This window comes from Peromyscus leucopus, chromosome 8b, assembly GCF_004664715.2.
Source record: "Peromyscus leucopus breed LL Stock chromosome 8b, UCI_PerLeu_2.1, whole genome shotgun sequence".
In the NCBI taxonomy this organism is placed as follows: Eukaryota; Metazoa; Chordata; class Mammalia; order Rodentia; family Cricetidae; genus Peromyscus; species Peromyscus leucopus.
The window spans coordinates 340,779-366,498 of record NC_051086.1 but is presented as its reverse complement, the minus strand read 5'-3'; the positions used below and the strand labels follow the sequence as shown (position 1 = coordinate 366,498).

At 51.6% G+C, this 25,720-nt stretch overlaps 2 protein-coding genes across 4 annotated transcripts; one reads left to right on the top strand and one right to left on the bottom strand.

Annotated features, from left to right (window-relative positions):
- The first annotated feature begins 1,571 nt into the window (after positions 1–1,571).
- On the top strand, positions 1,572–13,498 carry Alg1 (ALG1 chitobiosyldiphosphodolichol beta-mannosyltransferase). 2 transcript variants are annotated; one of them, XM_028856293.2, is made up of 13 exons: positions 1,572–1,815; positions 2,900–2,977; positions 3,093–3,196; positions 5,692–5,840; positions 7,543–7,632; positions 7,930–8,040; positions 8,950–9,071; positions 9,198–9,236; positions 9,505–9,564; positions 10,411–10,521; positions 11,350–11,464; positions 12,508–12,583; positions 12,968–13,498. In XM_028856293.2, exons 1-13 carry the CDS (start codon positions 1,608–1,610, stop codon positions 13,115–13,117), a joined length of 1,413 nt encoding a protein of 470 aa, XP_028712126.1. In that variant the 5' UTR covers positions 1,572–1,607; the 3' UTR covers positions 13,118–13,498. The 2 variants fall into 2 exon arrangements, with proteins under 2 accessions (XP_028712126.1, XP_037056479.1); XM_037200584.1 differs by lacking the exon at positions 10,411–10,521.
- Positions 13,464–24,014, bottom strand: Eef2kmt (eukaryotic elongation factor 2 lysine methyltransferase). Of its 2 annotated transcripts, XM_028856294.2 has the most exons (8): positions 23,887–24,014; positions 20,243–20,305; positions 18,381–18,461; positions 17,236–17,337; positions 16,784–16,917; positions 16,442–16,707; positions 15,324–15,470; positions 13,464–13,794 (listed from the first exon to the last, which is right to left on the bottom strand). In XM_028856294.2, exons 1-8 carry the CDS (start codon positions 23,980–23,982, stop codon positions 13,670–13,672), a joined length of 1,014 nt encoding a protein of 337 aa, XP_028712127.1. In that variant the 5' UTR covers positions 23,983–24,014; the 3' UTR covers positions 13,464–13,669. The 2 variants fall into 2 exon arrangements, with proteins under 2 accessions (XP_028712127.1, XP_037056480.1); XM_037200585.1 differs by lacking the exon at positions 17,236–17,337.
- Between the last annotated feature and the right edge of the window lie 1,706 nt (positions 24,015–25,720).

The following is a 25,720-nucleotide window of genomic DNA, read 5'->3' as shown; positions in this document are numbered from 1 at the left end:
ATGCAGGCAAACACATTCATACACACAAAATAAAAAGATATGTCATAATAAAATGTAGTCTACCTCTGACTGTGTATAACCAGTATGTGCCAATAAAAACTATGGTTTTTACTATTTTTTTCTTAGTTTATTTCTTTCTGTTTTTCATTTTATTTAGTTAATTTTAAAAAGATTTATTTATGTTTTTTGGTTTATGTCTATGTGAGTGTGTGTGCATGCATGTGTGAGCTCACGGGTACCCATGCTGTGTATATACTAGGGGAAGAGGGTACTGACTGTCTTCCTCTGTAACTCTTTGCCTGCTCTTTCTCTCCCTAAACTTGAGGCTCCTGTTTTTCCTTATAAGCTGGAAGCCAATAAGCTTAATGGTCATCCTGCCTCTGCCCCCTCACAGCATGGGACATATGCACAATGGAGGATCTGAACTCCTGTCTTCATGACTACAAGCAAGAGTTCTTAACTGGCAAGCCATTTCTCCAGCCCCTTATTTATATTTTGAGATCTGGTCTTAAGCTGACTAGACTGGTTTTGAACTCCCTATGAAGCTGAGGATGACCTAGAGTTCCCTATCTTTCTCCTCTCCTCCAAAGTGCTAGGGTTTCAGGCAGGTGCTATCCGTGCCTGGCTCCACTCTTTTATATTGAAAGGTTGTAATCAATATGCATGCATCTTAACACATGAAGAGATAAGCATTTTGCTTAGCGAATTTTCCCACTGGAAGGCACCTCTGTTAAATGGAGCATGACCAGCCTGTGGACTCTTCCCTTCTACCAACAAAGATCAGTTCTCATGTGTAGCCAAGATCTCATGTATACACTCTCTAGGGAATGGTCTCTTTCCTCAACATGACTAGGATATTCATCCAAATTACTTTTATTTATTTAGTGTATGAGTGCGGAGGTCTGAGGACATTAGAGGGAGTTGGTTCTCTCCTTCCATTGTGTGGGTTACTGAGATGGAACTCTTATCATGGCAGCAAGCACCTTTACCTCAAGAGACTTCTCATCACCTCTTGTTCAAATTTTTTATCTCACTTGTTAGATTATTAAAGGCAGCTGTAGCGAGACAGAAGGCTGAAAGAGAGGCTTGGTCTGATCTTAGCGAGGGGATATTTTTGTTATCCACGTGCCAAGATGCCCAAAGAAGACGAGATATGATCTCTTACAGGGGTAGAGATGACTTCGTAGTCCGCAAGGGAAGATGGGAAGTGTAGTCTTTCACCAGGAAACATCATCATTATAGTTTGAAATTTATCTTAGAGTTCTGAAAAATAAATTCTTAGACCCTAATAAAGGAACAGCTTTACTTTCATAGGGGAAAAACACAGTTCAGGGAACTTGACATGGCTATATGTCCTACTAATTCTTGGGCTCCTGAAGCAGTTTCTTAAAGGCTTCGGATCCTTTCCAGGCCCCGCCCCTCCGTTCAGGCCCCGCCCCCACCTTCCAGCTCCCCTTTCCTTTTCCAGCAGACACCGCCTTATCCAAGGCCCCGCCCCCTACTCTGCAGTGGCGAGCTCAGTTCCCACTGCAGGGCCTGGGTCTGCGGCTGCGCACAGCGAGGCGTGCTGGTCGGGTCACGTGTTCGCCGCCGGCCGGCCGGCCAAGATGGCGGCGTCCTGCGTGGCGCTGCTGGCTTTGGCGCTGCTGCTGCCGGTGCTGTTGCTGGGCGCGTGGAAGCGTGGGCGGCGGGCGGGCGCGGTCCCGCACGTGGTTGTCGTGGTGCTGGGCGACGTGGGCCGCAGCCCCCGCATGCAGTACCACGCGCTGTCATTGGCCCAGAACGGCTTCTCGGTGACGCTGCTGGGGTTCTACAGTGAGTGGCGGGCGGGGACCTGGGAGGGATGCTCGGCCAGGAGTCTTGGCTCGCTCTGTTCTGAGGCCGAGGCAGGGGCGGCTGTACTCCTCTCCTGCCTGTTCTGGCCTGCTGCTTCTTGTGTCAGCCGCCGCTTACCATACGCGAGGACTACGAAGAGATCGGTTGTAAGGTCCCACTTAATTCTCCTAGGTAGTGCAGAGACTGAGGTTGAAATCCTGGTGTGTGAGACCTCAGTGCAGGTCACTACTTCCTCCTGCTGCCTTATCATTGAGTTAAGGGGCCGCGTTTCTTTGAATTCCTCATCCAGCGCCGAGCTTTTCTACCTGGGGATGTTTCTCTTGTTCCCTAAGGTGCAGGCAGAGGTGTCCACTTCCTCATGCCCCATGTTGATGGTTTTGCAGGGGTCCAGTCTCACTAAGCAGCCTCTAGCTGGCCTGGACCTCGCTATGTAGACCACAGTGCCCTTGAATTCACAGAGATTCACCTGCCTCTGCCTTTAGAGTTCTGAGATTAAAGGCGTGCACTACCAAGCCCAGCAGGTATCCCACCTTTGGAAACAGCGATATGAACTCTACCAGCATGTCAGGCACATTCATAGCTATCCTTGCACACATTCTGGGCGCTTAAAATTGGACGCATCTGCGAACTTAGGGCGTGGCTCAGCTCCATTTAATGGAAAGTGGGAGTAGCTCTTATTGGTCCCTACATGGAGGGCTATCCCAGGCCTTGGGTGGAGGGAACTGACCCAGACTCTTGACATCCAGGAGTCTACATCAATTTAATTGAGTCCCTATTGCTCACCAGTCATTAAGTTAAAGAGTGGATATGATGAATGCCCTTTGAGGGCATTCTAGTAGAAAAATGACTTCACTTTCCATACTGGGAACCAGAGAGGTATTGATAGGTACTAACCCTCCCCACCTCATCTGTTTGGCACACGGCCTTGCTTTGTAGCACATGCTGGCCTTGAACACCCTCTCCTGCTTTATCCTTTCAAGTACTGGAATTACAGATGTGAAGGAGCACATCCAGCTGGCTGTAACTACTTTTGGTACCTTAAAGGGCACATTTGCATTTGCAGACTCCAAACCTCGAGATGAGCTCTTGCAGAGTGACAGGATTCAGATTGTGAAGCTGACGGAGCTGCAGAGTCTGGGAGGTAGGACCAGGCAATTCCAGGTTCCTGACTGGGGTAGGTGGTTCAGAGGGCAGATGAGGGGACCAGCACACTGCCAAGAGCTCCGTTGTAGAGATGGATGTTTTCTGACTTGCAGCTGGACCCCGAGTTCTCCAGTATGGAGTCAAAGTGGTATTTCAGGCAGTGTACTTGCTATGGAAGTTGATGTGCACAGACCCTGCAGCCTACATCTTCCTCCAGGTATGAACCAGCTGCTGCCTCCTTCTGTGGGAACCACTGTTAGCAGTTCACTTGCTGGCCTTTTAAACATGCACGGAGCCGGGCGGTGGTGGCACACGCCTTTAATCCCAGCACTCGGGAGGCAGAGCCAGGCGGATCTCTGTGAGTTCGAGGCCAGCCTGGGCTACCAAGTGAGCTCCAGGAAAGGCGCAAAGCTACGCAGAGAAACCCTGTCTCGAAAAACCAAAAAAAAATAAATAAATAAATAAAAAATAAACATGCACGGATTGGGTTGTGGGTGTGGCTCAGTGAGGTTCTGGATTTGATGTCTAGTCCATACACAAAATGCACCAGTTATTATATTGCGTACTTCTGTGTGCATAAACTATACAGAACATGAGGAGGGCTGTTGCACTCGTGAACTTGCAGCAGCTGTGGTTACCTGTACACCAGCACAAGATCAAGCCTGCCAACCTTCCAGCATGGATGGGGAGGAGTTCATAGGGGCGCTGTCCCTAGCCGAGGAGCTGTTGGCAGTTAATGGTTGTTGGGGGAGGGGAATCATCTTTCTCCTAAGTGTAACCACTAGTAAATTGCCCAAGCTCCAGAAAGTAGCCTCACTCTGTGTGCATACAAGCAACTCCAGTTAAACTCAGTCATTAAAGAAACAAAAAGACATGAAAACAGGAGGGGGACGAGTTGGGAAGAAAAAAGGTACAGAGGGATTATTAAAAGGTTGGGAAGAGGCTAAGAAAGGGTAAGGGGAGAGTGATCAAAAATACATTATATATACAGTCATAAAATTGTCAAATAATAAATACAATAATATTGAAAACGAAATAAGCATGAGTGTATGGAGTGCTGGAGAGGTGGCTCAGCACTTCAGATCGCTTGCTGTTCTTGCAGAGGACCCAGGTTTAGTTCCCAGCATCTATAATATAGGCTTACAACGGTCTGTAACTCAAGTTCCAGGGGATCCATACCCTCTTCTGGCCTCTGCAGTCACTAGGCACACAGGTGGTACACATACATACATGTAGGCAACCACTTACATAAATAAAAATAAATATTAAAACCTCAAAACCTGAGTAGGAGTTTATAGTGTGTCTGTTGTATGTGTAGTGCCCGTTGGTGTCTTGATGTATTGCCCTTTTAATGCCCTCAGGAGCCCTGTGCTGTAGGTTCTCATATTACAGCTTAGAGATTCGGAGACCTAGACAGAGAGGTCCTGTAAACTTAATAGTGTATGGCTGGGAAGTGATGTCTAGCTAGGAAGTGATGAGTCAAGGTTTAAGCCTACATAGTTACGTTTTTAACTCACTTTTTGTTTTCTTTCTTTCATGATTATTGTTTGTGTGTGTTGGGGGGGCATGGTTGGGGATACATGCTGCAGAATACTTGTAGAAGTTGGGGGACAATTTTATGGAGTGGGTTCTCTCCTTCCACCTTTACGTGGGTTCTGGGCATAGAACTCGGCCTTTACCTGCTAAGCTATCTCTTCTTCACCCCCCCCCCCCCAGCATCAGTTTGAATGTCTAGAAGTAGCTTTTCTGTTTTGGTTTTTCGAGACAGGGTTTCTCTGTATAGTTTTGGTGCCTGTCCCAGAACTTACTCTGTAGACCAGGCTGACCTCAGACTCATAGAGCTCTGCCTGCCTCTGTTTCCTGAGTGCTGGGATTAAAGGTGTGCGCCACTACACCTGGCCTTCCTATTCTTTTTTTTTTTGTAACCTTTACATATGGCTCAGGTGAGAGTTTAGGGTATACACATCTGTGACTCATGTCCAGTTTCTTTCTTTGGAGAAATTCTTGGCAGAAGACTTGCTTTGTCAAATTTCCTGCATGTTTAAAATGTTTAGTGTAACTTGGTGGCCGCAGAGTGAACCTGGGCCTTTGGGGTGCCCGTTTGGTGTTTTCTAGGGCTTGCATTTTGATGACCAGCACTAAATGACAACACTTTGTGTTCCTATTTTTACTTTTCCCTAAGTTTGTATTTTATCTCGGTGTGTGTGCGTGTGCATGTGTGTTCATGTGGGCTTGAGTGTGTACATAGCATGTGTGTGGAGGTCAGAGGACAACCGCAGAGGTCCTTCCTTGTTTGAGATGGGGGTTCTCTGTTCTGCACTGTCTATTCTAGGCTCGCTTGCCCATGACCTTCCATGGTGTCTGCTGCCTTCTGTCTGTCTTGCTGGAGGAATCGTGGGGTTACTATTGTGAGACACCATGCCCAACTTTACATGGGGTCTGGGGTGAATGCAGGTCCTCGTGCCCTTGTGGCAAACCCTTTCCCTCCTGAGCCTTCTCCTTAGCTCAGGTGCTCTTGATTGTTGATGATGGGGGTTTCAGATTGGGCAGTTTTTCTTACTTTCTTTTGATGGTGGAGAGGGTCTTCCTTCTGCCCGTTGGCTGATGATACCTCACAGGCCACAACCTCTTTGCTGTGTGGTCTCCTCTCCAGTCTGGCTACACGACCATGGCCTGTGCTTCCTCCACTGCCTCCAAGTCTCTCTTTCCTAGAACCCCCCGGGCCTGCCTGCCATTGCCGTCTGCTGGTTGGTGGGCTGCATCTGTGGGAGCAAACTGGTCATCGACTGGCACAACTATGGCTATTCCATCATGGGCTTGGTGCATGGCCCCCGACACCCCATCGTGCTGCTGGCCAAATGGTGAGAGGGTGCGGGTGGTTCCCCGAGTCCTCGGTAGAGTGAGCGGAAGAGAAGGGCCTAGGGGAGCAGGCTGGATCTGGAGCGGGGCCCCTGGTTCTGCTCTGGCCCTGGTTGTCCCTCTCATGGTGTGCTTCCAGCTCTGGGGGTCAGCTAGCTGTGCCCTTTCCCTACGGGACTGATGTTCATTGTTGACCAGCAGCCCAGGCAGCTCCTGACTGTCACACAGCACAGGCTTCATGCCAGGCGCCAGGCCAGGCCCGTGTGTCTCCCATCCGTCTCCATCAGCCCTGGTTATGGTGCACTGTACGGTTAGGAGAGTGGGCTGAGAGTGATGTTGTCTCTTGCCACCCAGGAAGTAAGTCAGGAACCGGCCCTGAGCCTTCTCCATGTCTGGAGGGAGGAAAAGGCTGCAGAGGTGCTATGGTGGTAGCTAGTGATCGCCCAGACTGGCTTTGAGTTTGTGTTGGTCCTCTTGCCTCAGCTGCTTACACTCTGGGATTTTAGGCACAATCCACCACACCCAGTTTAGTAATCCTTTTTTTTTTTTTCTTCACTGAGACAGAGTTTCTCTGTGTAGACTTGGCTGTCCTGGAACTCCCTTTGTAGCTCAGGCTGGTCTCGAACTCAGAGATCTGCCTGCCTCTGCCTCCTGAGTGCTGGGGTTTAAAGCTAGTGTCACCATGCTCAGCTGGTAATCCTACTTTTATGTATTTTTTTTGTAATTAATTTTTTTCTGATTTATTTTTATTTTAAAAATTTAATTTATCTTATATATGGATATTTTTCCTGAATGTTTGTCTGTGTACCATGTATTTATCTGGTACCTGGGGAGGCCAGAAGACGGCATCAGATCCCCTGGCACTGGAGTTATAGATAGTTGTGAGCTGCCGTGTGGATGCAGGGACTCGAACCCTGGTCCTCTGGAAGAGCAGCCAGTGCTGTCTGGCCCCTAAATTTGTTTTTTGAGTCTCATTTATTGCAGGCTGGCCTTGATCTACCTCTCAAGTGCTAGGATTATCGTTGTTTACTACCACACTTATTTTACGATGTGCTGGGGATGGAATCCAGGACTCTGAGGCATTACAGGCAAGCACTCAACCAAATGAACTACATCCTTAGACATTCATACATGTATGAAACAGTGTCTATCCCAGGCTGGCCTCAGACTCCCTGTGTATCACAGGATGACCTTGAACTTCTGATCCTCCTGCCTTTTTCTCTTGAGTGTTTGGACGGGCATGCACCACGATGCCCCATTTCTGTAGATCTTGAGATAGAACCAGGGCCTTGAACTTGCCAGGCAAGCACTCTGCCAGCTGCGCCACACTCCCAGCCTGCAGCTTAGTAACCTTGACTTCCTCTTCTCATTCTTTGGGACAAAGCCTCAACTCCTTCGTACCACAGTGAGAGAGCCGCAGGCTGCTGGTCCAGGGTGGCTGAGATGTGGTTAAGTGGCCATTTCTAGATTTCCCCTCTATTGCTCGAGGCTGGATTTGTGGTTACAGTGACTGTTAGCTGAACAGTGACAGGGAAGGAAGGTGTGGAAAGTAACTGTATGGGGAGCTCATGGCACATTCTGACAGGCTCAGGGCCTTAGTTCTACAGCCTTTTCACTACCCATGGCTATCAAGCCATATGGAGGTTGGAGTGGCATCTAGGCTCATCCCACGGCTAACCGCTGATCCCCAAGACATCTTTGTAGGTACGAGAAGTTCTTTGGGCGCCTGTCCCACCTGAACCTGTGTGTGACCAATGCGATGCGGGAGGACCTGGCAGAGAACTGGCGTATCAGGTATGCAGGGCTTGGGATGCCCATCAGCCCATGTGTTTTGAGAGCTGCAGCACCTGCTCTGTTGTGTTGAAGTGGTCAGGCCCAGGGAAATAGTTACTGTCTGAGAAGCCAAGGGAGGAGTCAGTAGGCTTTCTTTCCCTCCCAGCTGTGTGGCCTAGGACATTTTGGTCCTAAATATATGCACTGTTCTAAGTAATCCGGAAGTTTGTCTCTGGGATTGCCCACGCTCCCTTGCGTTTGGGATCCTGCTGTGTCCTGTTGCTTAGGTTTTCTCTGCCCACTTCCATCTCACGTCAGGGCTGTGACCGTTTACGACAAGCCGGCATCTTTCTATAAGGAGACGCCCCTGGACCTGCAGCATGAGCTCTTCATGAAGCTGAGCCGCACATATTCTGCTTTCCAGAGCTGGTACGTCTTCCCTCTCCGCTGTCCTCTTCTGGAGACCCGTGCATCCTCTTACCCGGGGCATCGGACTAATGCTGCGGCCTGCCTCCTGTTGCTGTAAATGGGGTTTTATTGGGACAGTCCACCCATTCACCTGTGTTGATAGTAGCTGCTGGAAGCCTGGTGTGGTGGTGAATGTCTGTAATCCCAGCCCTTGGGAGGCTGAGGCAGGAGGATTGCAAGTTTGAGGCTTGCCCTTATCTTACCTTAAACCAGTGGTTGCTCTCAGACTGTAGCAGTGGAACTAGGTTCACAAGAGCCCACAAAGCCTGAATTCAGCATTTACTCTCTGGCCCTTTAAGAAACCGCCTGCTTTGCCGGGCGGTGGTGGCACACGCCTTTAATCCCAGCACTCGGGAGGCAGAGGCAGGCGGATCTCTGTGAGTTCGAGGCCAGCCTGGGCTACCAAGTGAGCTCCAGGACAGGCGCAAAGCTACACAGAGAAACCCTGTCTCAAAAAACCATAAAAAAAAAAAAAAAAAAAAAAAAGAAACCGCCTGCTGAGCATTGTGCCACCTCGGCCTGCTGCCAGTGGGCTCTTGTAGGGAAGGGGACCTGGTGTCTTCTGGGTGTCTCACTGGGGGGTTGGAGGCCCCTGTTAGTTTTGCCCATGTCCTCTGTGTGCTCCTGGGAGCCAGGCACGGCTGCTGGGAGGTGGGTCAGCACCTGCTCACTGGGATGCTGAGCAGGTAGAGTGGGGGCCCGTGGAGGTGGCACTGGGTGGTGGAGTGGGTGCTGCTCCTGTAGCCTCAGTGCCAGCAACGAGGACCTGTGACGTCAGAGGGTGCCGGATGGCTGGGAGCCTGCGGCCTGCCTGTGGCTCTGCTCCTGTGCCAGGGCCTGGTATCTCATCTCTCTCCTCTGCTTCTTCAGCTCAGAGCCCTCGGAGCCCGGCATGGAGAGGTCTGCCTTCACTGAGAGGGACCGTCAGAGCGGGGTGGTGAGGAGTCTGCATGGGCGGCCGGCACTGCTTGTGAGCAGCACTAGCTGGACAGGTCTGCCTCCCTCAGCTCCTGGGGTGTGTGCCCAGCTTGTCTCGGGATCTGGGGATGGGTGTGTGAGTGGGGTGGGAAGTTTGGGAGGCAGCCTATGACCCGACCCCTCTTCTTTTCTCCCCATAGAGGACGAGGACTTCTCCATCCTGCTGAGAGCACTAGAAAGTAGGTGTGTGGCTGCATTTGCAGCTCGGAGCTTGTCGGGCTGCTGCGAGGCCCTTACTGGCCTTTTGTGGCAGCCTGTCATTTGTGCCCCTGGTGTCATGGGTGGGCAGCTTGGGACAGTGGGGGAGGGCATGGGAAGCCTATGGCTCTTACATGGTCACTGACCCTCCTCTGAATGTATCTGGAGTCTAGCAACCCCCAGGGAGCAGCTCCCCACTCTGCTTACATCTTATTTTCTCCTGCTTGGTGTGTTTTTTTTTTCAAACAGAGTTTGAACAACTAGCACTGAGTGAAGACAGCCTTCCTTCCCTAGTCTGTGTGATAACAGGTACTGATGGGAACACCTCGTCATATTGTTTAGAAGGGTGGAGGGTAGCAGAAGAATGGACATATGGCATTTACAGAACACCTCTGTAGGGTACGGTCTCACTAGTCATCACCTCAGTTCTCCAGGGTAATTTCTCCCTTTCTCCCCAAGACCTTGCCCAAGCTAGGCAAGTGCTCTACTACTGAGCTACATCTCTAGCTGTCTTTTATCTTTCTATGTGTAGAAAGAGGGTCTTATAAGTTGTCCAGGCTGGCCTTGAACCCACTTTGTAGTCCAGGCAAGCCCTGATATGCTAACCTGCCTCAGCCTCCCGAGTAGCTGGGACAGGCCTGTATGACCAGGTTCCTGGGTAGAGTTTCTACATCCACTGGATAATAAGGAACCGAGGCTCAGAAAGGACTTAAAAGTTCAGATTTGAGTCTGGACGGTACTACTTAGATCAAACTCCCCCCTCCCCTTTTCCAGTGCATTTCCAGCTTCTGTAGTTTAGAAGCAGTGTGTCCTCTGAGCAGTCACAGGGTTAGGCCACCTCCTCTTCTCTCCCAGCCAGGTTCCCAGGGGTTCCCTGCATGCTAAGGAAAGTCCCTGCGTCACTTGGTGTAGGTGGAGATTCTGTCTATCTTGCTGGCACCCTAGCATTTATCTTAGACCCCTTCACCACCCGCAGCCCTGTGCCTGCTAGCTGGTGTGTGCTTAGTGTCTTTGGCCATGGGATGTCAGGGCCTGATGGGGCCGCTGGGGGTGTGGTCTCGGGAAAGGGTTGTCAAGTGTCGGGTGGAGCAGCAGGACCTGCCCAGTGGCCGTGAGGGAGTGTGGCCATGTTAGTGACTTTTCTTCTCGGTGAAGGGAAGGGGCCTCTCAGGGAGCACTACCGTCACCTCATCGGGCAGAAGCACCTCCAGCATGTCCAGTTCTGCACCCCATGGCTGGAGGCTGAGGACTATCCGCTGCTTCTAGGTGAGAGGGCAGGCTTCAGGGGCACACGGCCACACTACACTGTCCTACATGAGCAGACCGGAAGATGTTCCCAGCCTCTTCTTTTGCCCTGTAATATTTGAGACAGGATCTTTGTAGCCTAGGGTAGCCTTGAGTTTGCATCAGAGCCTCATGCCTCAGCCCTGAGTGCTGGGATTACAGGCCGTGCACCACTCTGCCTGCGCTTTGTTGGTGGTGGTGGGTTTTTTTTTTTTTTTTTTTCTTTCTTGGTTTGTTTGTTTTTTTGAGACAGGGTTTCCCTGTGTAACCTTGGTTGTCCTGGATCTCACTCTGGAGACTAGGCTGGCCTTGAACTCAGAGATCCACCTGCCTCCATTTCCCCAGCGCTGGGATTAAAGGCGTGTGCCACCACTGCCCGTTATTTTTTTCTTTTTCTTTTTTTTTTAAACTTAGAGGAGTTGGCTCTCTCCCTCCACTATGGGGTCCAGGGATGGTCCAGTTTGTCAGGCTTGGGAGCAAATACCTTCACCTACTGAGCCAAGCTAGTTGGAATCGATCAGAGTGACTGCCTGGGAATTTTCTCTTTGAAAATGAATTATAGCTAAGTAGAAATAATAAATCAATACAAGTAAAAACAAAAACAATTTTTAATCATTAGGCAGTGTGAGACAGGACCTGGTGGTCAACCATGTTTTTGCCTCTGGTCAGGCTGCCTGGCTCCTTGGTCAGGTTATGCCATTTGTATTTGGGGACAGTCTCACAGGGACAGCTTCTGATTTCCACTCCTTGTCTAGGGGTTGCTTCATAGACCTGGGAGAATGTGTCCTAGTGTTTGGACTGTCTCTGCAGGGTCAGCGGACCTGGGTGTCTGTCTGCACATGTCTTCCAGTGGTCTGGACCTGCCCATGAAGGTGGTGGACATGTTTGGGTGCTGCTTGCCTGTGTGTGCCGTGAACTTCAAGTGGTAGGAGTGGACATTGAACCTTACCTGGGGCATATTCTAGATCAGCAGCTGGGGACCCTGTCCTGTGGTTAGGCTGAGCCCTAGGGAAGGACAGTCAGCTTGGCACATCCATACCATGCTAGTCACCCAGTTGCAAAATGTAGTTAGGATGTTGGAAATATTAGTACATTCCTGCAGTCTGGAGGCAGAGGCAAGAGGATCTCTGAGCTTGAAGCCAGCCTGTGCTACATACACAGTGAGTTTCTGTCTCGGGAAAACTGTAGCACGGAGTATGTTGATTGTGTCTGTATCAACATGTAGCTTTCTTATCCTTGTTCCATTGCTGGGATGCTAGAAGTCATCTAGAGGATGTGAAGCCTAGAGTAGGGTTCATGTGACCATATGCAAAGCAGTTTACATAAGGGACTTGAGCATCTGTGGATATAAAAGGGGCTCCAGAAATGAGTCCTGCACAGATAGAGGGATGGGGGTGGCTGGAGTTTGTTCATGGTTAGCATTCTACTCAGGCTCATGCTGTGAGAAGGGAAAGGTGCCCAGAGCCGCCTGCAGTTGACTGATTTACATCTCTCTGTCCTGTGGCTGATCTCTCTTAGTTGGATGGGAATCGTCCACACCAATGCAGTTCTGGGACTCCACTTTCCCTGGCCAGGGTGGATGTGGGCATGGAGGTTGCAGCTTGATAGCTAGGGATCAGCCTTTGGATGTGAAACCCTTGTGTGAGCCAAGCTCAGGATTTGTTAGGATCAAATCTCCCAATGACTCTGAAAGCTACTCTTAATGTGTAGAGCTAAATACAGGCTTGCTGGAGCCCTAGCTCTCAGGCTGGAGTGGAGAAAAAACACAGAAACCATCTTGGCACAGAAAAGCCACCTTCCTGTCTCCAAATCATTCTTTTGTTTTGACATGTGCTCTTGTAGGCTTTTCTGTTCAAATGCTCTATCTCAGAACACTGAGGCCAACCTGCCATTCTTGGTGTTGGCTTCACCTGAGGGAGTAGTGGTGGCCCAGCTGGGCTCCTTTTCTTTTCCTTGTTCTCTCTGCAGTTTGCATGAGCTTGTAAGACACGGAGAGAATGGCCTGGTCTTCAAGGACGCGGAGGAGCTGGCAGCCCAGCTGCAGGTAGTGGGCTTCTCCTGTGGGGCCTGACCCAGCTCCCCAATCTCTGCTTCCCACACAAGGACGCCTGTGGTGGGACTCTGGGATGTAGAGGAGAGGTGGAGGAAGGAAGCCGAGGCCCCCAAGATAGCTTCTCAGCCTGGGCGCCAAGGGCTAGAAGAGCCAGGTACAAACATATACTCCTGCCTCCTTTTGTAAAGATGGGAGCTGTGCTGCCTTTTTAGGGGCCACAGGAGTTTCTGCAGAAGGTATATTTGTCCTTATAAAACTAATGTTGACCCTTCAAGTGTCTAGTGATGGGAGGGGCACAGCTGGACATGAGCAAGCCGGACCTGACATGGGGCAGGGTGGGCAGGGAGCTGAGTTCCAGTCTTCCTTTTCCTATAGATGCTTTTCTCAAAGTTTCCTGATCCTACTGGAAAGCTAAACCAGTTCCGGAAAGAACTCCGGGAGTCAGAGCAACTGCGGTGGGATGAGAGCTGGCAGCGGACTGTGTACCCTTTGGTCACTCACAGTGACCTCCAGGCCAGAGGCTAGGGCTCTGTCCTCAGGGCGTGGAATGAGGTCCCCGCTCCATCCCTCCCGTACCACCAGCCCTTCCCAGCCAGCACCTGCTCTACCTTGTCCCTGGTGGGCTTCTGAGTGCCCCCTAGTGGTCAGAAGCCTAAGGACGGCAGAGGACGCAGAAGGGAAATGGATGTCTGGCAGCTGCTTCATTCGCTGGCTCTTGAGAAGCTCTTCTCTCTGGTGACCCTGTCAACCTCTCAGTCCCTGGTTTTTGTGTCCAGACTCTCACATTCCTGTGTTCTGGTTCTGCTGGGCTGCCATGAGCTCTGGGATATCATGTGTTCAAGGCCTGAGCTGTCTGGCAGGACAATCATACTTGATAAATTCATGTTTTTATTGGTGCAAAGGAAATGCTTGCTCCAAGCCTGTGTCCATTCCAGATGAGCTGCTGAGGACAGGCACCAGCACTCAAAGCCTGTGCTTACTGTACATTTGTGGTTTGTTATTTAACATTCCTGCCCAACAAAAGCCTTTTCACCTTTCTCGTGGACTCTTCCCATGACAGCGATCTCATTTTTCCAATCACCTTCTAACACTGTGGCGACCATTCAGCACGAGCTTCAGGATTACGATGGCCGAGTGCTCTTCATAAGGGAACAGTTGGCCGGCATGAGGAGGCACCTCTTCCCAGTAGATCCCTGCGCGGTCTGGACAGAGTACAGAGATCTCAGGAGGGCAGTGTTGGGGACAGGAAGCTAATCTATTAGTGCAGGGCTGTTGACACAGGTGTGCATCTGAGCTGATCTGCTTGGGCCACAGGTTTCCAGGCCCATGCAGGTGCCCTGAGGGTCTGGGGGGGGCATGCTCAGTCTAAAGGAGGATAGCAAGGGTTCTGCTCTACCATTTCACACCTTTTCCCTCAAGCCCCAGCAAATCTGTCTCTGCCCCCAACAGTGCTAGAGTGACAGGCGTTGTGGCCATAACCCAACTTTTTTTTTTTTCCAAGCTGTGTAGCCCTGGCTGTTCTGGAACTCACTCTATAGACCAGGATGGCCTCAAACTCAGACAGATCTGTCTGTCTCTGCCTCCCAAGTGCTGGGATTAAAGGTGTGCGCCACCACCTCCTGGCTGACAACCCACCTTTTCAATGGGTGCTGGGGATTCAGACTCAGGGCTTCAGGTTTGTGTAGTGGGCACGTTTGCCTACTGCTCTCTCTCTCCAGCCTGAAGGCAAGGTGTAAACAGTACCACAAGTGTGGCCCTCTCCCGTCATACCCGACGGGTGCCCTACCCTCTGCACCTGTCTGCCCTGTCGGTTGGCACAGGCAGAGGAGTGATAAGCCAACTGCAGCTGCCTGGTTCCATAGGGCCTGCAAGACTGTGGGCCAATGTGGTCTCTTAACTACACTTCTGTTAAAAGTAAAGCTAGTAATTTAAAGGACAGGGCAACACAGGCATAAAAATAGGCGCAGTTCTATAACCCCACCACCTGAGCATAGCAAACAAAGTTGGCACACTACAAATTCCTCCCAGCTCTAATTTTTACAAATCTTATGGATGGAATCCAGCCGTGCACATAGTAGGAAGTACTCTACCACTGAGCTAAGTGCCCTGTTCCCCATAAAGATAGTTATTGAAATCAGGGTGTTTCTTAGGGTAGATAGATTGCAGGCATTGTGTGTGTGTGTGTGTGTGTGTGTGTGTGTGTGTGTGTGTGTGTTACGTATGTACGTACATACATGAATCCAAAGGACACTCAGGGCCCTCAGTGCTTCCAGTGGGTTCTGGGAGCACTCACCTGATTGTTTTGATCTGCTGAATGAGGGAGTCTATGTCAGTCTGTCCGCAGATGCTGTGGCAAGTGAGTGTGGACAGCTTTGATCTGAGTGCCTTAGTGTCTATAGGTGAGGTCGGATGATGATACAGCCATCTCAGGTGCTGATGACTGGTGAGTGTCAGACTGGAGGACAGACAGGGCTCACAGCACTGCCATCTGGAGGCTCTGCAGATGGTGGGGCTATTATCCCCTTCCTAAAGTGCCCCCAGCTTCTCTTCTAGTTGCAGAATACCCAAACAATGGCTGCTAACTGCTCATTGCCTCTGCTGGCCAGGCTATGCCTCTGGTGAATACCTCCACAGAACAGATAAGGATGGGTGCCGAGGAGCAAAGCCAGTGTCAGCCCAGGTTTTAAATCCTCCTAGGGACAGAATGGTGACCCACAGGTTGAGAACTGACCCAGCTCTGTGATGAACAGCTTGCCCGTGTCTTGGCTGCGGATGGTATAGGCCACGTAGACAACAGGAGCATTCTTCCTCTGGCAGGCGCTGAGCATCTTCAGGACCCTGACCAACGACAGTGTCACTTCCCCGCAGTATAGCACATCTACAACGGAAAGGCTGTTACTGAAAGGGCCTCCTGTTAGGATCTGCACCCAGAGCCAGAGTGTGGGGCTGGACCGACTCTGCATGGGGTGAGGACCCATGGTGTTGAGTGGTGGTGGTAAGACTTGTGCTGTTCCATAGGAAGATGCCCCAGGTGAAAGGGAGGGAGTCTGAAAGCCTCTACAGTGGACCCCCACCCCCATAGCAACATCAGTTCTCTGTCCCTTGCTCATCTGCTAGTGACTGGCTTTGGGCCTTTTGGGGGGACCTGTGTCAGCTGCACTGTGGGATGTGCCATGTTTCTGGTGACCTCTAGGAAGGATCTTTGGTGGCCCAGGCAAGCACTGTTTTCTCTCAAAAGACTCCATGCTCTTTTGCCATCTCTGAAAGACACAGGATAGGGACCTGGGACCCAGATATACTGGTGGGGAGAGTCAAGGCCAGCCACATGGCACACTGATGATAGTGAATCCTTGGCATATCTGCACGGAGCCATCATAGACACTGGCAGGGCCCCTCAGCTCCGGTACCCTGAATTGGTCTCTGTCACTCCATTTAAACATGACCCAGGATGGTGTTATTAACAGGTGGAGAAGCTGGATGTGGGCCTGGGAAGACCAGAGGCTGCATGGCTGGTCTGTCCTACCTAACGATGCAGGGTGGCTGTTTGTCACCAGCAGTGGAAGGCACAGTCTAGGTGTGGTGGGTGGGTCCAGGGAAGGAGATGGGTGGCATCGGGACTCTGGGGCAGGCCAGTGTGCTGCCCTGACAACTGTCCTGCTCATCTTAAGTCTTCTGGGACAGCTGGCTGTTCATACCACAGCAATGAGAGCAGCTGTCCCCACAGAGGGACCTGGGGCTCTGGGGTGTGTGCTGTGACATCACTGGGAGACCTCTGGGGCCCTGCCTGTCCCTGCCTGCAGCACCCATTGCTTCTTCCTGCCTGAGTGAGTGCTGCTGCTGGGGCATTACCTGCTGCAATGACAACATCTGCCTGGAAGGCAGAGAGCTGAGCGGCTGTCACCTCGTCCCAGTCCAGCTCAGCCACTGTCACCTTTGGGTTGCTTGGGTCAGTGGGGGTGTACAGCTCTAAGGAGAAGCCGTTGAGGAGCACGTTTCCACGGAGCTGCTCAAGCACTTGGCCGTGACAGTCGCTGAAGATGAATGCTCTGGGGTGGCACGCCTTGCAGATGGCCAGGCCTGTGAGGCCAGCTCCACTGCCGAGCTCCAGGACAGTCCTGAGTGGGAGATGGAGACCATGGGTCACAGCTGTACCAGCCTGCCTCAGTGCCCTGCCCTGTGCCCCAAGGTCACCTGTCAGTGAAGGCTGCTGGGTTCTTGATGGCCCACTCTGCCAGGTAGAGAGCAGCATCCCACGTAACCAAGCCTGTGGTGCCATTGGACACGATGGCTGTGCTCTCAGAGAGTGTGACTGAGCCTCCTGAAGGCTGCAGAGACAGGAAGAAGAATGAACAAAGCTATCAGAGTATTACTGGTGGGTCCTAAACCACAGCAACTGAGTGGCTGAGCAGAATGTGCTATGTCTATGCTGGAATGTACTCAACAATGAAAAGGATAAACTTGCTACACCCAGAAATACATATGGGTGATCTCAAGGATACTGTGCTGAGCGAAAGGAGCCGGTCTAAGTCCCATGCTGTGTGTGATCCCCCTTCATCCAACACTTTAGAATGACCAATCACAGACAAGAGTGTGTGTGTGGTGGGTGGGGGTGGGCACAACACAATAACATGCATGTCTCATACCAGCAAATAGCTCCGGTGGCACTGGGCGGACTCTTTGGCCATCAGGACCTCTGCCAGTGCCTCATACAGTGCATCCAAAGGCTCTGTGGGCACAGCTTCATGCTGGGAACAGACAGCAAGCTTTAACTGAGAGTACACTGATCCTTGTAAATAACCACTCCCTCACTTCTATCTGCTCTGTGAGCAGGACTGGATGGCTTTCACAGCATTCATGGTGCTGGGCATGGAACCCGGGACCTTGTGCATGCTGGGTTGGTATTCTGCTGTTGAGCCTTGGTTCTAGCCTGATTTTTTACCAGATTTAGAGGGGAAATTTTGGAGTAGGAGGTAAGCTAGCATATGAACAACTTAGAATTAAAATTAGCAAAATTAAAAGTGTGCTGGTGGGGTGCCTCAAGGAGAGGTGTGGAGCAGGTTAGAGCAGGCAAGGCCTAGGTCAGCAGGCAGAGTCCAGGAGAAGCCACATTGCCTAGCAGAGGTGCTATTGTCCTTATATAATGTGTTCAGGTGAGTCCCAGGCTCCCAATGCAGCTTTCAAGCTGCTTTTTTGGTGGCATTGAGGCATGGCTTCAACTGGCCTCACAGCCCTGTTTCTCCTGGTGCTGCCAGGGCCTACAGAGGCACTGGTGTGGTGAGGCCTGGGGCCAGGGTGGTGCAGAAGATGGATCACGCCTTTGCTAAGCCTCCTGTGCAGCTGCTGGCTTCAGGGGCTGACTGGAGCTGGCTTGCTGCTGCTGCTCTCCACAGCAGTCTAGAGTGGCATGGAGCAGGTCTGGACCTGTCCTCCAAAAGCATCTTGCAGAGGATGGGAAGACACTGTGTAAACTCCAGCAGGCATGCGTGGGCCAGCCAGAAAATGTCTGGTAGTGTGGGGGACGGGGAGCCATCCTTCATGCAGTGGCAGGGATGTCTGGTAGGAAGGAGAACCTGAGTCTAGGAGACGAAGCTGCTGCCGAGAGCCCTGGCCACTCTCCTACCCTGCCCCAACCCTGCCCTCCCATCAAACCCCACCAGCAGCCTCCTGCCCCAGGGGCTTACGGAGCAAGCAAAAGGCAGAGAGGTGGGGCTGCTGGAACCTGGCAGAGCTCTGGACCTCTGTGTTCCCCTATGTGGCCCGGCCCCAGCAGCCACTGCCCATCATTGACCTTTTTGATGAGCTTTGAGAGAAAGCAGCGGGCGTACTTCACAGACGGCAGGTGCTGTACACACACAGGGTGCTTCACAGTCTAGGCAACAAAAGACAAGAAGGTGATTGCTACAGAGACCTGCCTTTGGTGTCCTAGAAGCTGCACATGATTGGAGGGAGCCTGATGTTCCAGCAAAGATGTGCAGGGACAATGGGGGTATCTGCAAGATGGCGGCTTTTCTTCCGGTGGTCTTACTATATAGGCCAGGCTGGCCTCAAATTTGTAATCCTCCTGCCTTAGGATTATGGGTATGTGCTGCCACTCCCAATTTGAGTTTTAAGATCTTTCTTTACAACATTTCCACATAGTGGCCCAGCTTTAGGCAGGAACCTGAGCTCACAGGCCCTTTCCTGTCCACCCAGGGTGGCAGATGAGAACGATACTAGCCTGTTATAAGGACAAAAGCAGGGTATCTGGCTTCATGGAGGAGGTGAAGGTCCAGTGGCAGGAACCAGACCACTAGGTACCTGTCTTCCTGGCTATGAGGCCTAGGTGGTGGGGAGGGTTAGAGATGGGAGCTGAACAAGCAAATATGGAAACGCAAAGGCTCTGCCTAGAAGGAACTAATGCCTCAGTGAAAACCTCCGGGAGTCAGAAGCAGGGTCTCCACCATAGAGAGCAAAAGGGTGGCTCCCAGGTGGCTCTGGCCTGGAAGTTTTGAAAGGAGGTCCGAGGACCAGCAGGAAGTAGGAGATGGGAAGGGGCCTGGAGAGAGGTGTAGCTTGCTGCATTGGAAGGACCACAGGATCCCCGTAAGTCCCCCAGAACTTCCTACTGAGGGTTCATCGGTGGGTAACCCCTGGGATCTTTAAGCAGTATGCTCTAACATTTGTTGGGTTACTCATGGAAGGCTGTAAGACAAAGCCTGGCTGTTTCCTCCTTCCTTTCCCCCTTTATCTTCCTTTCTGATAACAGGGTCTCTCAGTATAGCTCAGGCTGACTTTGAATTGGCCCTGGTTCAGCACAGAATTCCTGGCTTAGACTCCTAGGGTGGGCTTGGTGGCTGGGGACAAATGTCTGTGTTTTCCTTGAATTTGTACGCAAATATGCTCCTCTGGTGATTTCCTTCTGGGGAGGAAAACTACAGTTTTTTCCTGCCGAGGGTCAGGACCCTTAGGAAGGTCAAGGCCCAGGACAGGGTGGTGTGATCTGCCCTCGATTCAGGAGGCCTCTACCCACAGGCATATGCCACCTCTGCCTCTGATCCTGAGCAGGCAAGATGAGCTTTCTTATTTTTTGCCTTAAATGTGAAGAACATTCCAAAGCAGCTAATACATGCTGGAAACAGTCACTTGTCACTTATCCCTGTGTTTCAAGACTTCCCAAGGTGCATGGGATGGAGAGATGGCTCAGTGGCTGAGCACTGGCTGCTCTTCCAAGGGACACAGGTTTGATTCCCGGCACCCACATGATGGCTCACAACTGTAACTCCAGTCCTAGGGATCTGACACTCTTTTCTGGCCTCCAAGGACATTGTATGCATGTGTTTCACAGACATACACAAAGGCAAACACCCACACACATATTAAAAAAACAAAACAAAACCCAAAAGTTAGCCATTTAGAAAAAAAATGGCATAATAGCACTCCAAAGAGATAGTCTTAAAAAATAAAAAAAGACATCCCCTAGCTTCCCTCATCTTGTGCAGTTGTTTATTCGAATATCTTTATCCACTAAAACCAAACAGCCAGAGCTGACTGAGGAGCTGACGCCCACGTGCAGTGTCTACACAAACACTATATCTTGTTCTTTGGACTATGTGTTTGGAAAGGATACAGGTGGGCTTTGGCTCTGCTCTCTGGGGATGCTGGGGCTCTTACCTTCTGCAGAATAGCCAGCAGCAGCTCAGAACCCGAGGGCTCCCTTAATTTCTCTTCTAGGCTCTGTTCCAAGGAGAAAGAGAGAGATAAATCCTAGGGGGCATTTTCTCAGCAATCTTACACTGCTGTGGGACATTCTGGTAAAGAGCTCAGTAATCTCTACCCAGGGACTTGGAGCCAATCTGAAGTGGAAGCTACTAGAGGTGAACTCTCAGTCTGATGTCACGGGCCATGTGTGTCTGATTCCGTCAGCTCTGGCTGTCCTGCAGTCACCAGGGACACAGTAGCTTTGCAGCTGAGCTGGTGAGCTAACCATCAGTTACAGCCTGGAACCTGTCACTTAAGCTGGAAGGAGGACTATGAGGTGTGGTGCCAAGCCTGGCCACGCCATCTTTCTCACAGGGACTCCAGCTCCAGTCAGAGCAGGTCTGTGACACACAGCAAGGCCACTTCGTGTCTTCAGAGCATTTTACTATGTCCTAACAGGTCCTCTAAGACCTGCCTTGATCCTTTTCTGACCTCATCTACACCCAGTCTCATCCCTGCTCACACGACTACAGCCATACCAGCTCCTCTACGGTTCTTAATCACGGTGGCCATGTTTCTATCATGCCAAGACCGTCCTATGGCCGACTATTTCAGGGCTCAGGTAACAGTTCAAATGCTGCCTCTTTTGGGGGGCCTTTGATGACTCTACTCACCATTTCCTTACTTGTTTTATTCTTTTGAGACAGTGGCCTCTGACTCACAGAGGTCCTCCTGCTCTAGCTCCCCAAGCTGAGGTTGGCTCCCACACACGGTCTTGCCTGGTCTTTCCTGGTTACCTACAGTCTCTCGTCTGAGCAGGGCTGGTCTCTAATGTGCTCTGATGTACCCTGGTGTGCACCTCATAGACAGCGAGTGAATATTTAGTGACTCAGTAACTGCTGGGCACCACTCAGTGCACTTCCACAGCCAGGTACGAGGAGCTGGGGTTTGTCTTCAAGTACTCCCACAGAGTGAGATGCAGGAGGGGCTGTCTATTTCGGAGCCACAGTGCTAAGGCTGTTAAATCCTCAATTACTGTTCATGGTAAGGTCTTCAGGCTCTTGGTGTAAGCATTCTTATGTTCATTTTCCTATAAATAAGGAAAGGCTTAGGGGATGGCGGAAGCGTGACTCCCTAATTTGGAGCTGTTGGACTCCCTTCCTGCCAAGGCTGCCGTAAGCAAAAAGGACTATCAGTCAGACAGCTAGGACTGCCCTTATGTCAGCCTGGGCTGTCTGAACACTCCATAAACACCTTTAGACAACCCCAGCTGATTCTCATGGCTCCTGAAAGTGCAGCCTCATCCAAGGCTGTCTGAAACACTTTGCACCAGACTGTCATAAGCCTGGGTACACACTTAACTCTGCACCCATTTTGGTGTAGGACATATGGGGAGCACGCCCCCTGGTGGCCTAGTGGAAGGATGGCTGGGATGGCCCTAAGTGGCAAGGCTGTGACTGGTTCAGACACCTACATAACCTGCTGCTGTGGCTCAAGGAGGGAGTGGACTACGAAGAGCCCTCCTGGGAACGATCTTTGCTTGCTCACTGTAGTAGTGCAGGCTGAGCTGGTGACATGGAGAAAGCAGACCCAGAGACAGCACAACAGTGGCTGGCAGAATTGTAAAAGCAGCCAGGCAGCTGGCTTTGGCCAAGAGCTAAGAAATCCCCACTTCCAAGGACTGCACAAGAGCTGTAAGAGCTGCTGCCAGGGGAAATCCAATACCTAGGCCTGCCGGGAAGCTTGCAGACAAAACGCCCCAAGAACTCCGGAGGTCCACAAGGACCAAGGGCGCCCCATAAGCAAGAAACCTGCGGCTGCTCTTGCCTGCCTACAGCTGGCACAAGAAAACACAGCCACCAGAGACCAGCAAGCTCTGAGCTTCTTGAATACCTATGATTTCTAGCTGAGCAAAGGAAAAGAAGTCCAGCTGTTTGGTAGCAAGAGACATTGTATCCTCCACTGTGCTAATTAGAAATGATGGCACACTGCATAAAGTCCCACAACACATAGGGTCCCACAGTATATAAGTTCCACAGCACATGGGGGTTTGAGCTAGGATTCTTCTTTTTGTAGACCAGGCTGGCCTCAGACTCTGAGATCTGCCTGCCTCTGCCTCCAGAGTGCTGGGATTATAGGTGAGAGACCCCCACCCCAGTTCTCCCTAAGGCCCGGAGAGCTGAGGAAAAGGACATCTTAAAATAGCCAGAACTGAGTCAGTTCCTCATTCCCAGACAGGGTGAAGTCAGAAGTTTTAAAAGTACAAAATCAGACTGTCTGGTGGTAACTAACCATAAGACGCTCCTGTCCCCTGAGATAACAGGACCAGATTTGGGAGATAGGCTGTAAAACTCCTGACAGAGCAAAAAATAAGATAAAATCCAAGCTCAGGAAAACTGGACCAGTCAAGGGTGGACCCGTACTAACCCCCTCCTCTCTGAAGAATTTTGTGGTTTCTGCCTTTAAAAACTAACCTCCCCAAGAAAGAGGAACTCTCCTCTGTGCCTCGATTAGCCGGGTGCTGCGGATGAGGGCTCCCTGCTAGCTTGTCTTGCGCCTAGAAGTAAACCTTGCTATTGAAGTCTGGACATCTTTGGTCTACGGTGGTTTCTTTGGGGGTCCTAATCTGGGCACAACAATAGGTATGTGCCACCTCCTGGCTTTGAGCTAAGATTCTAAACAGGAAGCTGGTCTCCTAGGTCAGAATTATGGCTCTGATCCTTTCCTCCTCCTCCTCCTTCTTTTTTTTTTTTTTGAGACAAGGTTTCTCTGTGTAGCTTTGGAGCCTGTTCTAGAGCTTGCTTTGTAGACCAGGCTGGCCTTGAACTCAGAGATCCGCCTACCTCTGCCTTCCAATTGCTGGGATTAAAGGTGTGCACCACCACCGCCCGGCCCTAGAACTGATTTTTAAAAGATGTGCTTGGAAGTGCAAACTTGTAATGCTAACACTGGGCAGGTGGAGACAGGAGGATCCCTGGGTCTCACTGGCCAGCCTTCCTTCTTAAACGGAGTGACAACAGACCCCACTGTGCGCGACCCTGAGCAAGTACTTGGCACGGCACGTGAACTATTACATTTGACACTGAATGGGGACCCATAGCTATTAGCGTTTCATTCTGTGTTAAGACCAGAATGTTTTATGTCGATGAAATAACACAACTGTCTAAACCACCCAAATAAACCGGGCAGACTCTGGAGAAATAAAAATTTAAAGAGACTCATGCTGGTGAACTCCTTGCACACGAGTTATCAGTGAGGCCCGAGTTGCAAGTCCCCAGATCGCTGGGAGGTTCCCTTTCGGTCTGAACTCCCTCGGAGATGGTTCTGCCCGCAGCCTGCCCTTCGGATGGGGACCTGGCCTCCCCTTGAGGAGAGCGCGGCTCCAGCCGTCTGAAAACATTTAGTTTTCAAAGCTGTTTTGCAGTCGCCAAGATGACCGATCAACGGCTTTAAAAAGTCGCTAAAAGAATTCAGCCCGGCCCGAGACCCTCAAGTTCTGCTAGAGAAGGGCCCAGCCTGCCTCCCCCAGTCCGGCAGTGAGCAAAGGAGGCCCCAGAAACCCGGTCCCGCAGCTCCCGGTGCTCGACCCCGACACCCGCCGCGCGCCCGCCGCCCACCTGCCAGGGAAAGGAGGGAAGCGCGCGAGCCGCCAGGAAGCGGCGCTCGAAACTCTGCAGCAGAGACGTGGCCCCCTCGTGGTCCTCAGGCGCCATCGCGGGGCGGGGCCAGTGTTGCCTGGAAACGAGCGGAAGCGAGACCTGAGTCTGAGGAGGCGGGGCAAAGAGGCAGCGAGCTGTGGGCGGGGCTAGTCAATGCTCCGGCCCAGGAGGTGGGGCAAGGTGGTGCCCTCGGGGCGGAGAGTACGTTGGGGCAGGGGCGGAGGCGGGGTGTAAACTTCAGGGTCCGTGAGCTGCCGCGTCATGAGAGGCGGGACTTAGGGAGAGGTTGACGCCCTGCGGCCGGGGCGCGTTCTGAAAAAGTTGGTGGTGCTGGAGCTGGCTCTCTGAAGGCGGGGCCTACACTGGCCTGGGGCGGGGCTCAGAAGGCGGTCCTTGACCAGAACTGGGGGCGGAGCCTAGAGGTTGGAAGGCGGGCCCGAGGCGGATATGGGGCGGGGGGCGGAGCTTAGGGGCGGTCCTTTGGCTGATATGGGGGCGGGCTCAGACCAGCCAGAGGCGGGGCTGAAGTGCTCGCCTAGTTGCAGAGGCGGATCTCGGAAGTGCTGCTCGCGGCCTGGGATCCTTCTGCAGAGCTCCTGGCCAGCCTGTAGGCAGGGTTGTGGCCTAGTGTGGGGCGGAGTCGGGTAGGCTAGGACGCGGCCTTGCATACTGCTCTAGGAGCCAGTCTCATTCCCGGTTTTGGTCCGGGAAGCGGGGCGGAGTTCGCGCCCACCCAGGCCAGCTCCAGGTCATCGTAATCTCCCGAATCTTGCACACTGGTCTTGGTCCACCGAATCTTGCACACTGGTCTTGGTCCACCAGCGTGTTCAGTGAGTGCGGGCGGCCTTACCAACACCCTCCCCATCAGCACAGCCCTCTGGGACCGGTCAGAAAGGGGTCTACTCCCTCAGTCTACTCCAGCCTTTGTGTCTGCAACCCAACATCATCTAATTTTTACTAAGCACCTTCAGTATGATTGGCAAGACCAGGGGCTGCAACAGTGGGATAAAGCCGATGTGGTCTCTGCTCTCCAGGGTCTGGGGTCCTCAAGAGGGAACATAAAATAGTAGCAATATCTGCGTTGAAGATAAATGCACAGAATCGCAGGGACATCCAGCAGGAGTTTCGTTTGATCTTGCAAGGAAAAGAATCCCGGGCCGGGCGGTGGTGGCGCACGCCTTTAATCCCAGCACTCGGGAGGCAGAGCCAGGAGGATCTCTGTGAGTTCGAGGCCAGCCTGGGCTACCAAGTGAGTCCCAGGAAAGGCGCAAAGCTACACAGAGAAACCCTGTCTCGAAAAACCAAAAAAAAAAAAAAAAAAAAAAAAAAAAAGAATCCCAACGAAGAGTGGGAGTTAACTGCAGCGGGTGGCCAAGTTTTCAAAGTTAACACGTCTTGCTAGAGTTGAAAGGCAGGATGCTGGCAAGCCACCCCTCCTGCCCCCGGATTCTGCACTGTTGTTCAAGGCAGAACAGTTCACTTTACCAAATGTCTTAAAAAACTCCATTTGGAAGCTTCCTGAGCTAGCCTGTTAAATATGCTTGCAGAAGGTAGGTGAGAAACCCCTGAGGCCTGTTTAGGAGAACAATAGAGGGGAATTGATTGCAGTCAGGTCTGTGACCCTCCAAGAAGCCAGCTCAGCTCAGCTGATAAAGAGCTAGGTTGACTTAAATATAGTGAGCTGTGGTTGTTTCTGTGGGATTTTGTCTTTTCATTTTTTTTTACATTTCTTATTTGTGTGTGTGTGTGTGTGTGTGTGTGTGTGTGTGTGACTCACCATACATCAGTGGAA

Bases quoted from the DNA above. Each gene is read 5' to 3' on its own strand.
- Eef2kmt (XM_028856294.2), bottom strand. From the start codon at position 23,982: ATGGCGCCTGAGGACCACGAGGGGGCCACGTCTCTGCTGCAGAGTTTC. The intron at 20,306-23,886 runs GTGGGCGGCGGG...TCCTTGGAACAG, and splicing joins TTCCCTCCTTTCCCTGGCAG to AGCCTAGAAGAGAAATTAAG. The intron at 16,708-16,783 runs GTGACCTTGGGG...TCTCCCACTCAG, and splicing joins CCAGCAGCCTTCACTGACAG to GACTGTCCTGGAGCTCGGCA.
- Alg1 (XM_028856293.2), top strand. From the start codon at position 1,608: ATGGCGGCGTCCTGCGTGGCGCTGCTGGCTTTGGCGCTGCTGCTGCCG. The intron at 11,465-12,507 runs GTAGGAGTGGAC...TTCTCTCTGCAG, and splicing joins TGTGCCGTGAACTTCAAGTG to TTTGCATGAGCTTGTAAGAC. The intron at 12,584-12,967 runs GTAGTGGGCTTC...CTTTTCCTATAG, and splicing joins AGCTGGCAGCCCAGCTGCAG to ATGCTTTTCTCAAAGTTTCC.